The sequence below is a fragment of the Panthera pardus genome, unplaced genomic scaffold (genome assembly GCF_024362965.1).
Source record: "Panthera pardus isolate Hobbes unplaced genomic scaffold, ASM2436296v1 HiC_scaffold_25, whole genome shotgun sequence".
Taxonomy (NCBI): Eukaryota; Metazoa; Chordata; class Mammalia; order Carnivora; family Felidae; genus Panthera; species Panthera pardus.
In genome coordinates this window covers 65,668,066-65,684,982 of record NW_026526821.1, presented here as the reverse complement: position 1 = coordinate 65,684,982, position 16,917 = coordinate 65,668,066, and the positions used below count along the sequence as shown (strand labels likewise).

General features: G+C 38.4%; 3 protein-coding genes across 6 annotated transcripts in view; 1 reads left to right on the top strand and 2 right to left on the bottom strand.

The window, feature by feature from the left end:
- Positions 1-1,760, bottom strand: part of SOCS5 (suppressor of cytokine signaling 5) — a 127,632-nt gene extending 125,872 nt beyond the window's left edge. The window contains exon 1 of the mRNA XM_019412847.2: positions 1,671-1,760. The gene's annotated coding sequence lies outside the window, so the exon portion shown is untranslated. The remainder of the gene's footprint in view (positions 1-1,670) is intronic.
- The window catches only part of PIGF (phosphatidylinositol glycan anchor biosynthesis class F), a 105,720-nt gene that overhangs the window by 61,027 nt on the left and 27,776 nt on the right, over positions 1-16,917 (top strand). The window contains exons 1-4 of one of the 4 annotated variants that reach the window (XM_019413004.2): positions 11,403-11,532; positions 13,258-13,506; positions 14,689-14,780; positions 16,238-16,354. In XM_019413004.2, the coding sequence (XP_019268549.1) occupies positions 13,279-13,506; positions 14,689-14,780; positions 16,238-16,354 (437 nt within the window). In that variant the 5' untranslated portion in view covers positions 11,403-11,532; positions 13,258-13,278. Of the gene's footprint in view, positions 1-11,402; positions 11,533-11,738; positions 12,080-13,257; positions 13,507-14,688; positions 14,781-16,237; positions 16,355-16,917 lie in introns of those variants that run through there. The other 3 variants (XM_053890663.1, XM_019413138.2, XM_019413284.2) reach the window with 3 other exon arrangements.
- CRIPT (CXXC repeat containing interactor of PDZ3 domain) lies at positions 446-11,281 on the bottom strand. The gene is made up of 5 exons (XM_019413675.2): positions 11,179-11,281; positions 6,202-6,267; positions 5,404-5,458; positions 1,671-1,774; positions 446-1,337 (listed from the first exon to the last, which is right to left on the bottom strand). Exons 1-5 carry the CDS (start codon positions 11,192-11,194, stop codon positions 1,273-1,275), a joined length of 306 nt encoding a protein of 101 aa, XP_019269220.1. The 5' UTR covers positions 11,195-11,281; the 3' UTR covers positions 446-1,272.

The following is a 16,917-nucleotide window of genomic DNA, read 5'->3' as shown; positions in this document are numbered from 1 at the left end:
CTTGTGTTGATTTAATGAAAAATCCCTAATTGATTAAAATGTGAGAAGATATTTCTTGCTCTCAGAGCTTTTTTATTATATTTTGTATCACCTTTGTGATCTTTCGGGATAACAACATATCCTAGAAAAACACTGTGTTAAAAACCTTACAGATAAATTAAATGGTTAAAATTTTAAATATTTTCCGCAATAATTTTAAAGCAAATAGAAATGTAGTATCTACACCATGTGTATCATGTTCTCTCTCCTACATATTTTATAGTGATATTTATGTTCACATACTGCACTTGGCGCTAGGGAGTATGATTTTGGTTTCCCACAGAAGGCTGCAGGCTTCAAAAGCAGAAGTCCAAAACCTTTGAAGGCAGCATAAGAAAAATCTTTGTCTGAACCTCAACGTAGTCTTTTAGCAGTCTATGTTATATATAAAAAAAGAGTCAAAATGTTGGTTTTGTTCTATTTATTTTTGGGGGTGGGGAGAGAAGGAAAAAATTGGTTTTTGCTTCAAGGAGCCTTCCTAAAGAGTAGTAACTCATTTGTTACACACTACCATGGACAAACACTGTTGTTTTGGCTTTCGTGACTGTTCCAATTCAAGGTAATGTGCATAACCCGTATTTTTCTGAAATCCAGTGTGTTCATTTGGACATACATGGGCTGACCCTTGTATTCTCATAGGAAAGGGACTGGCACTTTGGCATCAAGAACAAATAAAAAGTATCATAACTACAACTTACGACTGGGGTCTGGGCTAATTACTAAGGAACGATTCGGCAATAATGGTCTCAGATGTTTCAATGCCCTGTGAACTTACAATTAATAAAGAGACTGCTCATTCTAAGAACGATGCAACCAAGAAGGGAGTGAGGGAAGAGTTACAAGTCTGATGAAAAATTCAGAGCAAAATATCAATCAGTAATCTCCTTCTCACTTCTGTAATATCTATAAATAAAGTAGAGGGTGAAGAACAGAATTATATGAATAATGATAAATAAAAAGCATATAGAGAACTGGGAAAATATTTTTCATTAAATTTGCCACTTACGCTAATTCAACAAGACGCTTGTGAGAAAAAGAACTAAGGCAGAAAACTAGTTACACTGTTGTTTAGAAATTCTTGAAAGCAAAATAAAAATACTGATCAGGTAATCAACGGTTTAATATTAACTGTCTTAAAATGTGTTATTTTCAACTTGAACATCTATGTTATGCCTTGGAAATTCAAAGCAAAAAGTAAAATCACATAGAAAGCCAGAAACGTCATTGACACATCTACACAGACGTTTGCTTGTAGTTTTTGGTATCCAAAACCTTTTTTCCACACATTGCACAGATGCCTAAAACAAACAAACAAACAAAACATGTAAGCAATCAAATCATAATACCAACTCATAATACCAATCAAATACCTACTATTAACACTTTGGTTTATTTAAGTCACTCCTGAGGCTTAAAACATAATTTAACAGCATCAGAGAAGAGAAAAAAGCAAGCACGGACTTGAAACTATGAACCAGGTTCTAAGTGTCATCCTGCCTTAGAAAAAAGAGCACTTGATTAACAGGATCGATCCCTGAAACTATGAAAGGGTACTCCTTTTCTATGCTATCTAAGTCAGTGCCAAAAGTAGGCTGGATATGAACAGAAAAACGGTATTGAAAGAAACTTACCCTTTTTGTAGGCACAGCCCTGGCAGTAATGGGAACCCGGCTGATGTACAGAACTTTTACAAATTCTGCAAGTAGAGAACTTATTCTTTCCATATGGATCGAATCTAGAGTTGTTTTTTTTTTTAAAGAAAGAAAAATGTAAAATAGAAAAGAAACAGTTAAATGACTTCCTTTAGGCAACAAATGGGATTAATCCATGCTTTGTTCCCTCTGTCAAACTTTACAGTTGATAGGCACAGCACGCTTGCAACCAGCTACCCTCTCTCACTGCTCCTGCACAACCCTACCCCTTCCATGTGAGTTGCATGCTTCTAAACCACTTATCAGTTGTACTTAATCCCAAACCTGTTTCTACGAGTTGTATTTGCCAATCTATTTGTATGATATAGTTAAATATTATGGAAACTGATGAAATGTGGGTGCAAAAAGTGACCAATTCTATGAAAGACTATGAGAATGCTTTAGGATGGCTAGATAAATGTGAATCACTGAACTGCCATTGAATTAGGTGAGACAACTTCCAAATACAGGCAAAATCATAAGTGGAAGGACTTGGCACTTTACAAGTTGTCAGTTCTTGCTCTACTTTAAGATACCAGAAATGCGCGTTCTGGTTATGATTTATGTGAGGAAAATGATGAAGAACTCTTATCAGTTGACTCATACTCAAAAGGCCTGTCTCAGTGCCAGATGACTGATGAATGCATGTACACGTCATGTGCCATGACTTACAGTAAGGTATGTGTATCTTTTAATGATTGCCTATTTTAGCTGACATTTTCAAGTAATTGATCCAATCCCTTTGCATAGAAGAGTTTCCGCTATATAAAAATGCCATTTTACAGCAGCTGGAGTAGAAAATAATTCCCCCTAAACTGGCTGTAACTTTTGTAACAATACTCATGTACTGAATACCAACACTGTCCTAGACCTGGTTTCTTCTCTTGGGGCACAACAGCTTATTTTCAGAGGTTAATTTTTCCAAACCAAAAAAAGAAAAGAATGTCACCTTACTCTGCACAAAGGAAGATAGCATAGACACTATTCCTCTTTTTAATAAGGCTCGATTTGTTTGCATCCGTATGTCTAGAGATTACTTTTGTTTAAAACCGTATTTAATCCTAAAATGCACATTTTAATATGTCTGACATCTTACAATTCATGGCAGAGCTTTTTCTTTATTAAAGTAATGATACATCTTCTAAATTTTGGTATCTTAGATTCAATGCAATATAATGGTACACTTTCCAAAGCGAGATATTTAGAGTATCCAAAAATAATAGCTATTTATTAATGATATTGGAGTAAGGCTGGGAGCAAAAAGTAACTGGAGGTATCTGAAACTGTATAGTCTGTAAAAATTACAACTTAGTTAATAATAACTGAACTGTCTTAGAAGACATCAATAAGTCAGAGCAATACTTAGTGAGATGCTCTACTGAAGATTAAATCTATTATGCTGTTTTATATCCATTATTTAATAAGCACCATTATGTGCCAGGCACTGCAGGTAGTAAAAGCTTCATTATTATTATTATCATTATCGTTATTATTATTTCTAATCCTTGGGACAATGTCATGAAATAGGTATTAATTCTTTCAGCAAATATACATGAGTGCCTACTATGTGCCTGTTACTGTTTTACATACCAAAAATGAGCTTGACTTTGTCTAAAGCCTCTACCCTCTCAAGCTGACATTGTAGTGAGGAGACAGACAATAACTAAAGGAAGAAACATGGTTTTCAGATAGTGATACACACTGTAGAGAAAATTCAAACAGGACACTGTGGCAGACATGAGGAGAAGGAGGGGAAGACATTAATTCAGATGCTGGTTAGGGACCCACCCTTAGGAGGTGACATTTCAGCTAGATCCTGGCAACAACAAGGTGCCAGCTATGTGAACTCTGCAGGATGAGCTCTAGGAGGAGGGAGCAACAAACATAAACCTCTGCCAATGGGAGTGGGCTTGGCCTGTCTGATGCAGGAGTAGTCCAACTGGAAGTCAGAGAGGTGGGAGGGGCCAGATCATGGAGAACCTTGTTAGAAGGTGGAAGGGGGCCTAGATTATATTCTACCTGAAAAGAAAAGCAATGCACGGTTCTGAGAAAAGCACTTATGTGCCTTTTAAAGGACTGCTCTGGTTACTATGAGACTGAATTATAGGGAACTAGAGTGGAAGCAGAAAGATACAAAGTTACTACAGCATCTACCAAATAACAGTGGTTTGGAACAGGGTAACAGCAGTGAAGCAAGCCTATTCAGGTTATATTTTGCTGGTAGAACTAAAGAATTTACTGATGAAAGGGAAGTGAGGAAAATGTGCAGAATTCTCGCTTTTTGGTTTGCACAACTGGATGGGACAGTGGTGCAATAAGACTCTGATTAGAAGACAAGGACCAAGAGGTTGCCTATTAGACATCAAATTGGTAAGACAAGTAGGCAGTTGGATATATGTTTGGAGCTCAAAGGAGAAGTCAGGACAGGAGATATAAATCTGAGTTATTAACACACAGTTTGAATTTCAAGTCATTGGACTAAAGTCACTTGAGGAAAGATTATATATTTGTAAATAGAAAAAAAAAGAGAAAGGTCTAGGATTGAGTCCAGAGGCACTTGACTGAGAAGGAACGGGTGAGTTGGGAGGAGAAAAGAGGGTGGTACCCCAGAGCCAAGAGAATACAAGGTTGCAGGGGTGCCTGGCTGGCTCAGTCAGTGGAGCATGCGAGTCCTGATCCTGGGGCTGTGAGTTCAGACCCACACTGGAGGTAGAGCTTACGAAAAGAAAAGAAGAGAAAAGAGAAGAAAAGAGAAGAGAAGAGAAGAGAAGAAAAAAAGAGAGAGAATAGCAGGTTGCAAAAATGAGAGTTGTTGAAAGGTTAATCAAGATAAGAATAGAGAAGTGGTCATTAGGTGTGATCCTGCTGCCATTAGGTGAGAGCAGCTGTAGGGATTGATGGGGCTGAAGACCTGATCGGAGTGGCAGAAGTTGAGAATGGAACTTATAGACATTGAGAAAGCCTAAGGCTTTTGAAAACTTTTGCAAGTTTTGCAAGTGAAGGGAAGCAAGGAAATGGGATGGCAGCTGGAAGAGTTCATGGAATTTTTAAGACTGGGAATAATAAAGCATGGTGTCAAAAAGTGGTTTTTAGGGTAGGAGACATTTTTATCTCCACTCTTAGATGAAAAAATAAAGTTCAGAGAAGTCGAGAAACTGGCTTAACTTCCTTAAGGTCTCAGAGTAAGAGAGTGACAGAGTCTAAATACAAATTTAGGTCTGACTCCAGAGCTTCTGATCTGTCCACATCTCTCTATTGCCTCCAATTTGTACAATAATGAAGATCTAGATGAAATAACGTACAGTAAACACAAACCAGGCAGTATTATTGCATACCACACTGAAGCACTTGAATGAAACTGCAAAGTAGTTTTAGGGGGGGTAAGGCCACAAACCATCGTTTTGAAAAGAAAAGAAAAGAGCAGAAAAGAAAAAGAATGAGATGAAATAAAAGTCATGTTTTCTGGTAAAAAAGAGCAGTAACATCTTCACAAATTGATAGAGTGGGGAGGATCAGGGTGAAACTGGCAGGTTATAACAAATAGCTTGGCTTTGCATGCTGGTACCTGACTCTGTTTAAATCACGACAGAATGATACACACCAAGTTCAGTATGCTTAACACTAAAAAGAATGGAAGGTTATGTCTCCACGATGTAGCTGCTCCTTTACCTACCTTGCTTTTTTTGAAGTTAAAGCTTTATTTTCATTCAGCTTTCTTCCACCACTTTCTATATCAAAATATACACATATTTTAGTGGGTTATTTCTGCACATTTCACTGTAACATGTACATTTACCACTTAACAATTTGTTAAAGAGTTCACTCTTAGACCTCCTACCAATAGACTAGCCAATATCAACATTTTCAAAATCTTCATTTAATAGCCATGTTTTTAAGACACCACTTAAAAAGGAAACATTTATGATGAAACAATAAAATTCTGGATCATCATTTTATTTCTCAGACTCAAAACAGGACTTTAGGAACGGGTCTGCATTTAATTTATCTATTGTAAAATCTAGAAGCCATTACTTTGGTGCCACTGACCCTGAATAGAGTATAAGTGTTTCTTTTCTTTCCCTTTGAAAACATCTTAACTGTATATAATGATATGAAAGTGAAAACAGTGTAAATGATTTAAGAATATAAAAGTCAGGTGAAGAAAGGGGGAATTAAATATATACTCTAATAAAGCTGAATCAAATCAATTACTATGATATACTCATTGGTTGAAAATCATTTAATGATTTTGCTATCTCTTACCTCATAGATTAGGAACCTCTAACATGTAACCAAGAAAACTAAATAGAAGAAGATATTAAATTGTTGGGGGGGATCTAGAGTTTTTTAATATTTAACAGATGAAATACTTTGTGCACAAAACATTTCCTTTTACAAATAGTGTAAAGGCTAAAACATCAGTCACGGGAAATATTTGATTCAACTTCTATTTTCTAAAAAGGAAAAATACCTGTGGTATTCCTTGCACCGTCTTTCCATGTGTCTGGAGTGATAACAGTACCAAGTTTCTTTTCACCTGTTATAACAAGATAGTACAGTAAGGGGAATTAGGATTTACTGTCTAATAAATACACTACTTTGTGCCTAAAGTTCACAATGGTATCAACTATCTTATTACAGTCGGAGACTTTTCATGCTGGGGTAGGGGCTATGAACTGAGACTGAAGTTACTAGCTGTGGATAATGGATAACTGACTCTCAGTAAAATCTGTACAGCACAATGGCTTATGATAGGCTTTCCCTGTACCTGTATACTTTAAACAAATCTGATAGATCTATTTATTCCATAAACATACTAAGCACTTAAGATACATAAACCACTATGCAAAGTTTAGAGAAAAATAAAATGGTAATTTAGATAAAGCTCTACTTTCAAGGAACCTACAACATGCTATTTTCTTCAATAGTAATCCTTAACCTGGGCTCCAGGGGTAGACCTCAGAAGACAAATGAACAAGGTGAAGTTGTATACCAAACTACTGTATATCCATTTTTCTTCTTGTAAGAGTCCATAGCTTTTCCAGGTTCTTAAAGGGGGTAGATACCCCTGAAAAAGAACCATTCAAACCAAAATGTAAGCTAGAAAACAAAAAGCATAGTAATTGACAACTTAAGCACCAGAAGAAATACCATGAAGGAAGAAATAACCTTGGCTAGGGAAGTCCAGGGGTTTCTGGAGAAGGCAGTAGAGAGAGTGTCTGCATGTTACAATGGGCTTGGGAAGAAAAAGAAGAGAGGATGAAGGCAAACTAGAAAAAGGACGTATCCCGAGGAAAGGCATGGGAAGCTCATGGGCATGCAAAGTATTTTGGTTTGGATAAAGAGTAATGAAGGTAAGTGAAAATGTAATTGGAAAGATAAGCTGGGACCTCATTGTAGAGCGTCATCCTGAATGCCAGGCTCCAAACACAGAAAGCCAGAATTATTCTCTGCTCACTGAGAATGCATTAAAGGCTTTAAATTCGGGAAATGATACAGTACACTTATATTAGGTTCAATTCAAATATCTGTTGTGATTACTCTAAGCCATGTCCTGGCATACTGATGAAGGATAGTAAGACAAAATACTTACCCTTTGGTCCTACTATCTAGCATTTGGTAGGAATATAATACTTGTTGCATGAATGAAAAGAAAAGGTGACAAAATGCAAGAATGGAAGGTGGAGTTAGGATTTAATTGAGCATTTTTATATGGAAGGGGAGCTGATTAAAAGATTCCAAAAGATAGAGAGACAAATAAAGGACCTGAAAAAGGCAGGGAGGGATGGCAACAAGAACACAAATAGGATTTTCCTTGAAAAAATAAAGGGAAAGAAGTAAATGGGTATGGATGCAGAACTGATTATGGGCATAGTAAAAGTAAGATGAAATGTTGGGAATGTTCCCATTTAATTACCTCGCTTTTCTTATACCTGTAAGGAGCTATTTGTCAACAGAGGATGGGGTAGATGAAGGTGGGGGAAGTTTAAGGCACTGAAGAGTTTGGAATAGTCACTAGAGACAAAGGGTGAGGGGCTGACTAAAGAGAAGTAAAAAAAGATTGATGCATAGTATTAAAGATCTTGGAGATCAGGAAATATACTCTTTTAGTGGTACCAACTGGTTCATTTGTGCAGTTTTTCCTACTGGTCTTCACACACATGCAGGACATTTTTGAGAAGAGCCAAAGGCTGGAAGAGCACGGTTTGAGGGGAAAGGGGCTGGTAGGGGATAATATTAGTCTAACTCAGAGTGATGGAGACCTCAGGTAGGGTATTTGAAAGGCTAGGGAAAGTCGGAGCTGTTGAATGAGAGTAAAATAAGCAGGGCATACAAGTGTTTGGATGCAGGTTCACAAAGGGATAGGAGAATGAATGAGAGATGATCGAGGCTTTGTCAATAGGTGACTGGGAGGATTGTGATGCCATTAAATGATGGGAGAGAAGGTACCGGTTTGTGAAGCAGGACGACACATTCAGTCTTGGAAGTACTAAACCATTAGGTAACAACCAGATGGAGGGTCCCAGTATTGTTTAGAGAAAATTTTTCTATTGGTGCTTAGTTTAGAGAGAAGTCAGCTGGAGATGTGGATTAGACATTCATTGGCATGGATCTGCTACTTGAAGCCAGATATTTCTAAAACAAAGAGTCAACTGTTCTTTAAAACTCCAAAAAGAGTCAAAAGAAGGTCAGATATAGATCACTGGGAAACGTCTGCTTTAAGGGGATAAGGAAAATAAGGAAACTTGGATATTATAACAGTAAAGAAGCACTGGGAGAAGTAAATTCAAAGAGAATCTACACCAAGTTTCAAAGTCAGAGGCATAGACAAGCACTGAGAGAAAGGTCTTTCAATTTGGTGTTTAGGAGACCTCCAGTGAACTTCTGAAAGTTCTTCCAGTAGTGGGGCATAGCGAAAGTTTGGAAAGCACTAAGAAGTAACAAAATATGAAGGCAACAAAAATAACCAAGCCTTTCAAAAAATTTACCGTGAAGGCAAAGAGAGAGCTAGGTAGTTGCTTGAGAGTCTACCTTTATGTATAGGAGAGATATGAGCTTACTTATAGGGTGAGTGGAATGAGTTGATAGATGGGGGATAAGAAATATGTAATAAAAAGAGTATACTTAAAATTTTTTTTAAATGTTTGTTTATTTTTGAGAGACAGAGAGAGACAGAGCATGAGCCAGGGAGGGGAAGGGAGAGAGGGAGACACAGAATCCGAAGCAGGCTCCAGGCTCTGAGCTGTCAGCACAGAGCCGGACGTGAGGCTCGACTCCACGAGCCGATGTTGGATGCTTAACCGACTGAGCTATCCAAGCGCCCCAAAAAGAGTATAATTTTATTTGAGGAGTAAGATGGTATAGAAGGTAGAAAGGCAGTAGAACAAAGAAATAATAGAGTTGGACTCTCAGACATGCAGGGAAGTAGAAAAGCAAACGGCCTTTTATAACACATAGCATGTCCCAGAACCAACTATGTGTATTTATTTTAATACCACATCAGGTCCTGGGTCCTCAAAATTTTTATGTACCTTAGGAAATTAACTCTCACAATTTGCTCAGTATCCTTAGTTTCCCTGGGAAAAAGCACTTACGGTGTAAAGCATATCACACAAATTAAACCAGGCAGCATACCTGTCCTCTAAAGCTAAAATGTACAAAATTAACACAAGTTACATAGAAAGACAAATTTATATGTTTAGAACTACACTACATGAGAGAAAAGGTATCACGGAAGGTGCATAATCTAAATGTGTAAGCCATATTTACTCAAACAAGCAAAACCAAAAAACTGCTTAAGTACAGGATAGAGTAGAATTAAAGGACATCAATGTCAAAAAGCTTAATGTACTTTTCAGAGTGATGAAAATATTCTAAAATCGATAGTGGTGATGGTTGCATAGCCCTCTGGACATACTAAAAATAACAAAATGATATATTTTAAATGGGTGAATTGTACCTATGTCAATTACATTGCAATAATTTTTTATTTTATTTTTTTAATTAAAAAATTTTTTTAAGTTTATTTATTTTGAGAAAGAGAGAACAAGTAGGGTAGGGGCAGAGAGAGAGGGGAGAGAGAGAATCCCAAGCAGGCTCTACACTGTTAGCGCAGAGCCCAATGTGGGGCTCAAACTCACAAACAGTGAGATCATGACCCAAGCTGAAATCAAGAGCCAGACACTTAACTGACTGAGCCACCCAGGCACCCGTCAACAATTTTTTTAAAGCTTAATGTGAGATGATGATATAAAGCATAGAAAAATGGATACATTATTTCCACTTTACCCCTCATAAAATGAAGGAGAGTTTAATTCTCAGTGCCACATACTGGGGGTTATGATAGAAATAACCAGTTTTTGAGTATACGCGAAGGCACTTTTATATCAGGCTTTACCTACATTATCTGAACCCCATAAATTATGTATTATTCTCATTTTTCAGATGAGGAAACTGGGGCCAAGATATATTAGGTAACTTGCCCATGGTTATTCTTTTACCTAATATAAGAACTGTGATTCAAAATTATGGGTGCCTGTGTTCAAAGTTTTATCTACTGGGGGGGGGGGGATATAAACAAAATTCATCATGTTAATGTTAACACAGATAAGAGGACTTGAAACCTTGCCTAGAGGAGCCAGAGAGGCTGAGGAATAAAAAGACTTAGGGATATGACAGCCGTTTTAAAACGTATAGACAGTCGAGGATATCAAAAAATCGTAAGAAACTTTCTAGAAACCTTAAGGGTTTGCATTAGAATCACCAGATGGCGACTACAGGGTGGAAAGCCCTTTCTAAAAGTTAGTGACATTTACACAGACTGCTTTGAAGGTGGTGAGACTTTCTGAACCCTGCCTCAATACCACAGGTATGCATGCAGAGTATCTAAGCCATTGGATAGGATGCTAACTTAGGGTAGCTAGTTAAAATATAGGATGCCCTGTGAATTTTTAATTTCAAAACAACGAATGTTTTAATTTCAAAACAACAGTACTGTCATGTCCTAAAAGTCAGTCAAAAGTACTTTCAGTAGTGAGGAAGAGCACGCAAAGACATGTCTCAAATACTGCATGGGACATACTTCTAGAAAAAAGGTATTCCTCTTTTTAAATGTCTGCTAAATCTGGCAACTCTAGGACTTTTAAGATCCAGTCCAACCCTGAGGGTCTGTAAGGCGAAGGAGCCAGTCAAGAACTGTATGGGATAAGATCCCGGGTTGGAGGGGAAGGCAAAGAAAATACGCAAATGTCTACAAAACTGAGACCACTCTGAACGCAAAACGACTATACGATCGTTGGGGAGGGACAGGAATGGTCAAAAAGGGTAAGAGGACAGAGGCTGGAACCCGAGAACTGAGGCTGAAAGAAAAATAAAAGACAAGGACCCGAAGAAGTCCAGTTAGCTCCTCCTAGCCTCCTTCTCCCAAAGATGCGGCCTCTTAACTCACATTTTTCGCACACCATCCTTCCCCGACGGTTCCCTTGGCCACAGAAACTGCAGCAGCTTGAAAATATCAACACAATAGCCAGAAAAATATTCCCCTTCCGGGTTACGAAAACCCACTTCCGGCCCCTCCGCCCCACGCCCCGCCTATCCCACACCTGAAAAGCCGCGGGAGGAATTAAACGCCAGCGGGAAGCGAGGCTGCTCCCATTGCCCGCCCCTCCACTTCTGCAATTGGCTGTGCAATCTTGGGTCTCCGCCCCCACAGGCCTGCGCATGCGCGAAGGTCAGGGCGGCGGGTCGTACCTGATGGTGGCAGGTAGTAACCCCCGCTTCTCTTCCGCGGGCGGGAGAGTAGGTAAGCCAAGCCGAACCCTCCCGGCACGCGAGCCTCCGGGGGGTGCAAGCAGCCCCCACCAACTGCCCATGTGGCCGTCAGCGTCTGTGCCCCATCCCTTCGGACGCCACCCTTCCGGAGTGACCCAGGGGCTGCCCTGATGGACCGGCCCTCTTTTGGAGTCGACTTTCTGTGTGTGACCCTCCATTTCTCCTGGTCTCCCCGCCGGTGCTCTTTGATTATGCCTCTCAACTTGTTCCTCGTTCCTCACGCTCGCGCCGACTGAGGCTTGGGCAGAATCCCCAGCGACCGAGTTTGGGGTGGGGCTGTAGAGACCACTCCCGCGATTTCCGGGAAGGCTCCTATGCGAGCCGCCCAGAAAGGCCTTCTCTCCAGCCTCAATACTTGCGGACCCGGGCCAGGTCAGATGCCGGAGGCCAGGGCCGTGGCCTCCCGAGGGGCGCCCTATGGGGGTCCTCGCGTGCTCGCCAAGGTCCACCCCCCGGGCTTCTTTCTCAGGAGGGGCACTTAATCCATCCTCTTCCTTTTTTGTTCGTTCGTTGATTCAGTAAACATTTGAGTTTGGGTACTTGCTCACTGTATTAGATCCAAATCTGCTCATGTCATTTGGGATTCTGAGAGTGGCCCAGAAAAATGCCCGAGGAAGTGAGGTAGCTCTTAAGACCCTGTATTCCAGATCCTCTGCCCCGCCCCTCAGCCGGCAGAGGGTAGGAGCTATGCAAAACTTTCCCTTTTCACCTTCTTTGTATATCTTTATATTAAAGAGGTGAGACTGACATGGCTCTAGCGCTTGAGAGCTTGGGACCTTGGACGTACCTCCTAAAGTGTCCTAGCCTGTTTCCTTATCAGTAGACTATTTGCCTTTGAAAATTACAGTGCGAATTAGCTCAGAGCTGTTAGAATAAGGCCTGCCCTTGCCCTTTTGTTTTTCTGGAATATTCACCACAATGTAACATGTGGACTATTACCTTTAATAAAGTCCTTGCTTAACATTTGCCAATGTTATGTATAAGCTCTGTTATATATATATGACATATAATGTGTATTTTATAAAAAGAGAAAGTAGACTTTTTTTTCCTTCCATTTATGCTCTAGTTTTGATTAGAACCTAGCACCTGTAACAGACACTGTCATTTTGGTACTTCTGGAGCATTGGGCTGCCTTAGTTTAGCATAATGTTCTTTGAACTTTCTTGATTACACTGGCCACCATTTGAGTATTCAGGTGTGCACTTGGCATCACTTGTCATTTGCCAGAAGGTGTGAACTACTGACAGGGGTTAGACAGGGGTCCACAATGGTTAAAAAAGGAATACCTACAGTTTAGCCAGAGTGTATTCGTGGGGTTTTTAGAATGCATAGGTTATATTTCCAATAAGAGCAAATCATTAATCCATGCATGTTGTTTTCACCTCTGTGATTTTGGGGAAAAAACAAAACAACAACCAAACAACCAGACCCCTTAATTGGGCCTAGGACATGACCCTTTGACAGAAACCAGTTACAAATGTTTAAGATATTCGTAAATTTGTCCTTTTTAGCCTCTGAGAGCTTTTTGAACCATATTACTCTACATGTGAATTTGTACATATGCATCTTCTCATACTCTGAAACTAATACATTATTGCACATAGAAAATTGGTACATACTTTTAGGCATTGGAGCATTTAAACAATGGAAAAGGTCATTATTGCACATGCTCTTTTCTTAATTTGTTTTTCATTAGATAGCCACTCAAGAAAACACCATGAAAGATACTGATATCAAGAGACTACTGTATACTCATCTTTTATGCATATTTTCAATTATCCTAAGCATCTTCATTCCATCATTCTTCTTGGAGAACTTCTCAATATTGGAAACACACTTGACATGGTTGTGCATCTGTTCTGTTTTTGTAACTGCCGTCAATCTAGTATTATATTTAGTAGTGAAACCAAATGCATCCTCTAAAAGAAGTTCATTATCATATAAGGTAAGGCTTATTTCTTGATAACTGATTTTTAGATAGAGATGGTGTTTCTTTTAATGAAAGAATGAAGTATTAGTCATGTCATTATGGGGTTATTTACAGTGAGTAGAGGACATGCTTCCCACCCCCCCCGCCGCCAAAATCAGTGGCCTATTATTGCTGGAAGGCTGCCTACAATGTTTGATAGATCCTAGCCATGCATCAGCTGTGGAATTAGGGTGTCTTCAGTGGATACTATAGCATTGTGAACCTATATAGTCATGTTTTAAGTCACCATTGAAGATAGATACATGATGCAGTAGTCCTATCTTTAAACTTTAGAAGACATTTTAGTTTATTTTCATTTATTTTTTTGCATTTCTGAAAGAAACTTAATGGGTTTCTCAGAAATTACAAAAAAAGCCTCTGTGGTAGCTTTGTTTTAAACATGGCCTTCCTTGACTGAACAGTGTTAGAATTTTCAGATGTTAGAATCTACTTTCTGAAATGTTTACTAGCGTATAACACTTAACTATTACTTTAATAAAGTCCTCACTTAACGTTATCCAATACTATATGTAAGCTGTCCTAGGTAATTTAAAACACATTTACTGCTCTGTGATTAAAAAACTCAACATGTGTTTTATAATTAGATCTTTTTAAGCTTCAAATCAAGTAGGTCCCACTCTGATTTGCGGACACGCAGGTCTTTTTTCAAATGGATCATATAATAACATGAATATGATTTAGGGATTAATTTAGTATTGGTACAGTTTTCTTAGGAATTTTGTTTTTAAATGAAAAGAATTATTATTATTTTCTGCAAATATTTCATGTATCACATAATTAGGACTGTGTGGGTTTTTTTGTATTCTAGCATCCTGTTGTCAGTAAATATTTTATAAATACTGATTAATAACATAGCTCGATACCCTAGGAACAGAAATGCTTTTTGATTTTAGTGCTGATTGGGTGGGTGGAATATGAGGGTTGGTTTGTAACTTGTAGGCTGTTGTGTGGAGCTATATAGAGGGCCATGCACCTGAATGTGTGCCAGACATGGGATCTGACTTCAGGCTACTCAAAGGAAAGAATATTCAGCTGTTTCACCCATGGGAAGAAGTTGTGTTTGTAGATAAATTGGAAGCATTTGCTGTCCTCTAGGCATTGTCTTGAGTCTTTAAATCATTCTTATTTCTTTTTTAGGTAACCAGGTTTTTGAAATGCTGTATCTACTTTCTTATGTCATGTTTCTTCTTTCATGTAATTTTTGTTCTGTATGGAGCACCACTCATAGAGTAAGTGTGAAATTTTTACCTTCAGGCAATTATGTTTTGTTTTTAATTTTTTGTAATGTTTATTTTTGAGAGAGAGAGAGACAGACAGAGCGTGAGTGGGGGAGGGGCAGAGAGAGAGGGAGACACAGAATCCGAAGCAGGCTCCAGGCTCTGAGCTGTCAGCACAGAGCCCGAAATGGGGCTCGAACTCACGAACCATAAGATCATGACCTGAGCCAAAGTCGGACACTCAACCGAATGAGCCACCCAGACGCCCCAAGGCAATTATGTTTTAAAATGCTCGCTTACTAATACTAAACAAAGACTAAATCTGTTGGTGATTAGAGAAGAACTGTCAGGTGTTTAATTACTGGATCACAGAAGGATACTGACATCATTGCCTTTCCTTAGTAGTGTTATTCTTTTAAAAAATGGTAGAATGACATAATTCATTAAATGCTCCTATCAACTAGCCTTCTATTACTGCATTGCATGTGGGGGGTGGGGAGGTAGATGAGAAACTATACTATACCAATAAATGTGTGGCCCTTAGGACTTGTGAGTGAATTTACTATAATGACATGTCTAAATTAGTTACAGTTAGCATATCAGTTCTTAGTAAATGTGATTCTGAAGTGCTTGAAAAGAGTTTGTTTTCTCAAGAAAAGTCAATATATCCCTGCATTTAATTATTTAATAAGCTAATGTTTATAGTTTAAAGGCAAAATTTAACTCAAAACTTTTTCAGAGCTGACCAGTTTTTTTAAAAAAACTCAATTCATTAATATTTCCTATATATGTTCATCATGGATTGGGAAACTTCATTTAGCAGTGATTAATGATTACGGTGAAACCAGTCATGGGATACACACGCACGCACACATAGTTATGTGTATAGTTTTATATACACACTAAATTCACAGGTAATTCCTAGAGAGGGGAGGATAAGACCTTTGTAATGAGAAATGGTAGTTTCTTTTTAATCCATTTTAGAGTAGGATGAATGTCTTGAGCAGTGGTTCTAAAACCAGCAGCATCTGCATTTTATCAAAGGCAAATTATCAGGTCTCAGAAACTCCAGGGGTGCAGCCCCCTAATTTTAGTTTATCTAGCTTTCCGTGTGGTTCCAATACAAGCTAGAGTTGAACCAGTGGTTGCAAAAGAAAGTTCCAGAGCCTATTCAGGAAGAAAGTTAATTATCTAGAAAAGGGGTTTCTCGTAGTGGAGTGTCGTATGGATTACACGGCATTTAACACTTCTGAATTCTATCTTTAAAGCCAGATACTTGCTAGATTGTTTTTTAAGAGCTTGCATTTCAATACATTTTTTATAGTTATCATTTTGGTAGGACTTGTGTTATCTTTCAAAGTAAAGTGTAAGAAAATGTTTTTATATTAAATGTATTTAAGAAACAAAGATTATGTGTGTATATGAATCTTTAATGCTTTTTAAAAAATTAATGATTTTTTTTTTCCTAGGCTGGTGTTGGAAACATTTTTATTTGCAGTTATTTTGTCTACTTTTACTACTGTACCTTGTTTGTGTTTGTTAGGACCAAACATCAAAGCATGGCTGAGAGTTTTCAGTAGAAATGGGTAAGTTTTAACTTTACATTTTAGTGATTAGTAAACTTTACATTTTAAAAATTAGTGTTTTTCTATTCATGGCAGCTTGCTGATTGTTTTTTGAGTGTTTTTCAGCACTGTATGGTTCTCAAGGATGCCTTAAGGGCCCACTGCATTTGGGGACTGGGGACAGGCAAGAGGTGGTATGCATTTGAGGAGAACTACAGGTTCCTCCTTCCACTTTCGCAAGTTCAGCTCTCCTTTTCTTCTGTATGGTAGGATTCCACCTAGCCGTTTGTTTGAGAAAAAGGTTTCTGCTACCAAAAGAAGGCTTTGAAAATCACTCCTCAGGGATGATTTGTCACTGTGATAAAATTGCTACAAATAAAACTGCTTCCATACATCTTATAATGTAGAATTGGGGTCTACAGTCTAAAAACGCTTAGTGAAACAGCTATAATTTCTTGTTTAGCTTCTTTGTGGTAAGACACCTGAGGTTTTACAGGATTTTGTTTTCTTAGCAGCCATACACACACACACACACACACACACACACACACACACACACGTGTATATATGTATATATATTCAAC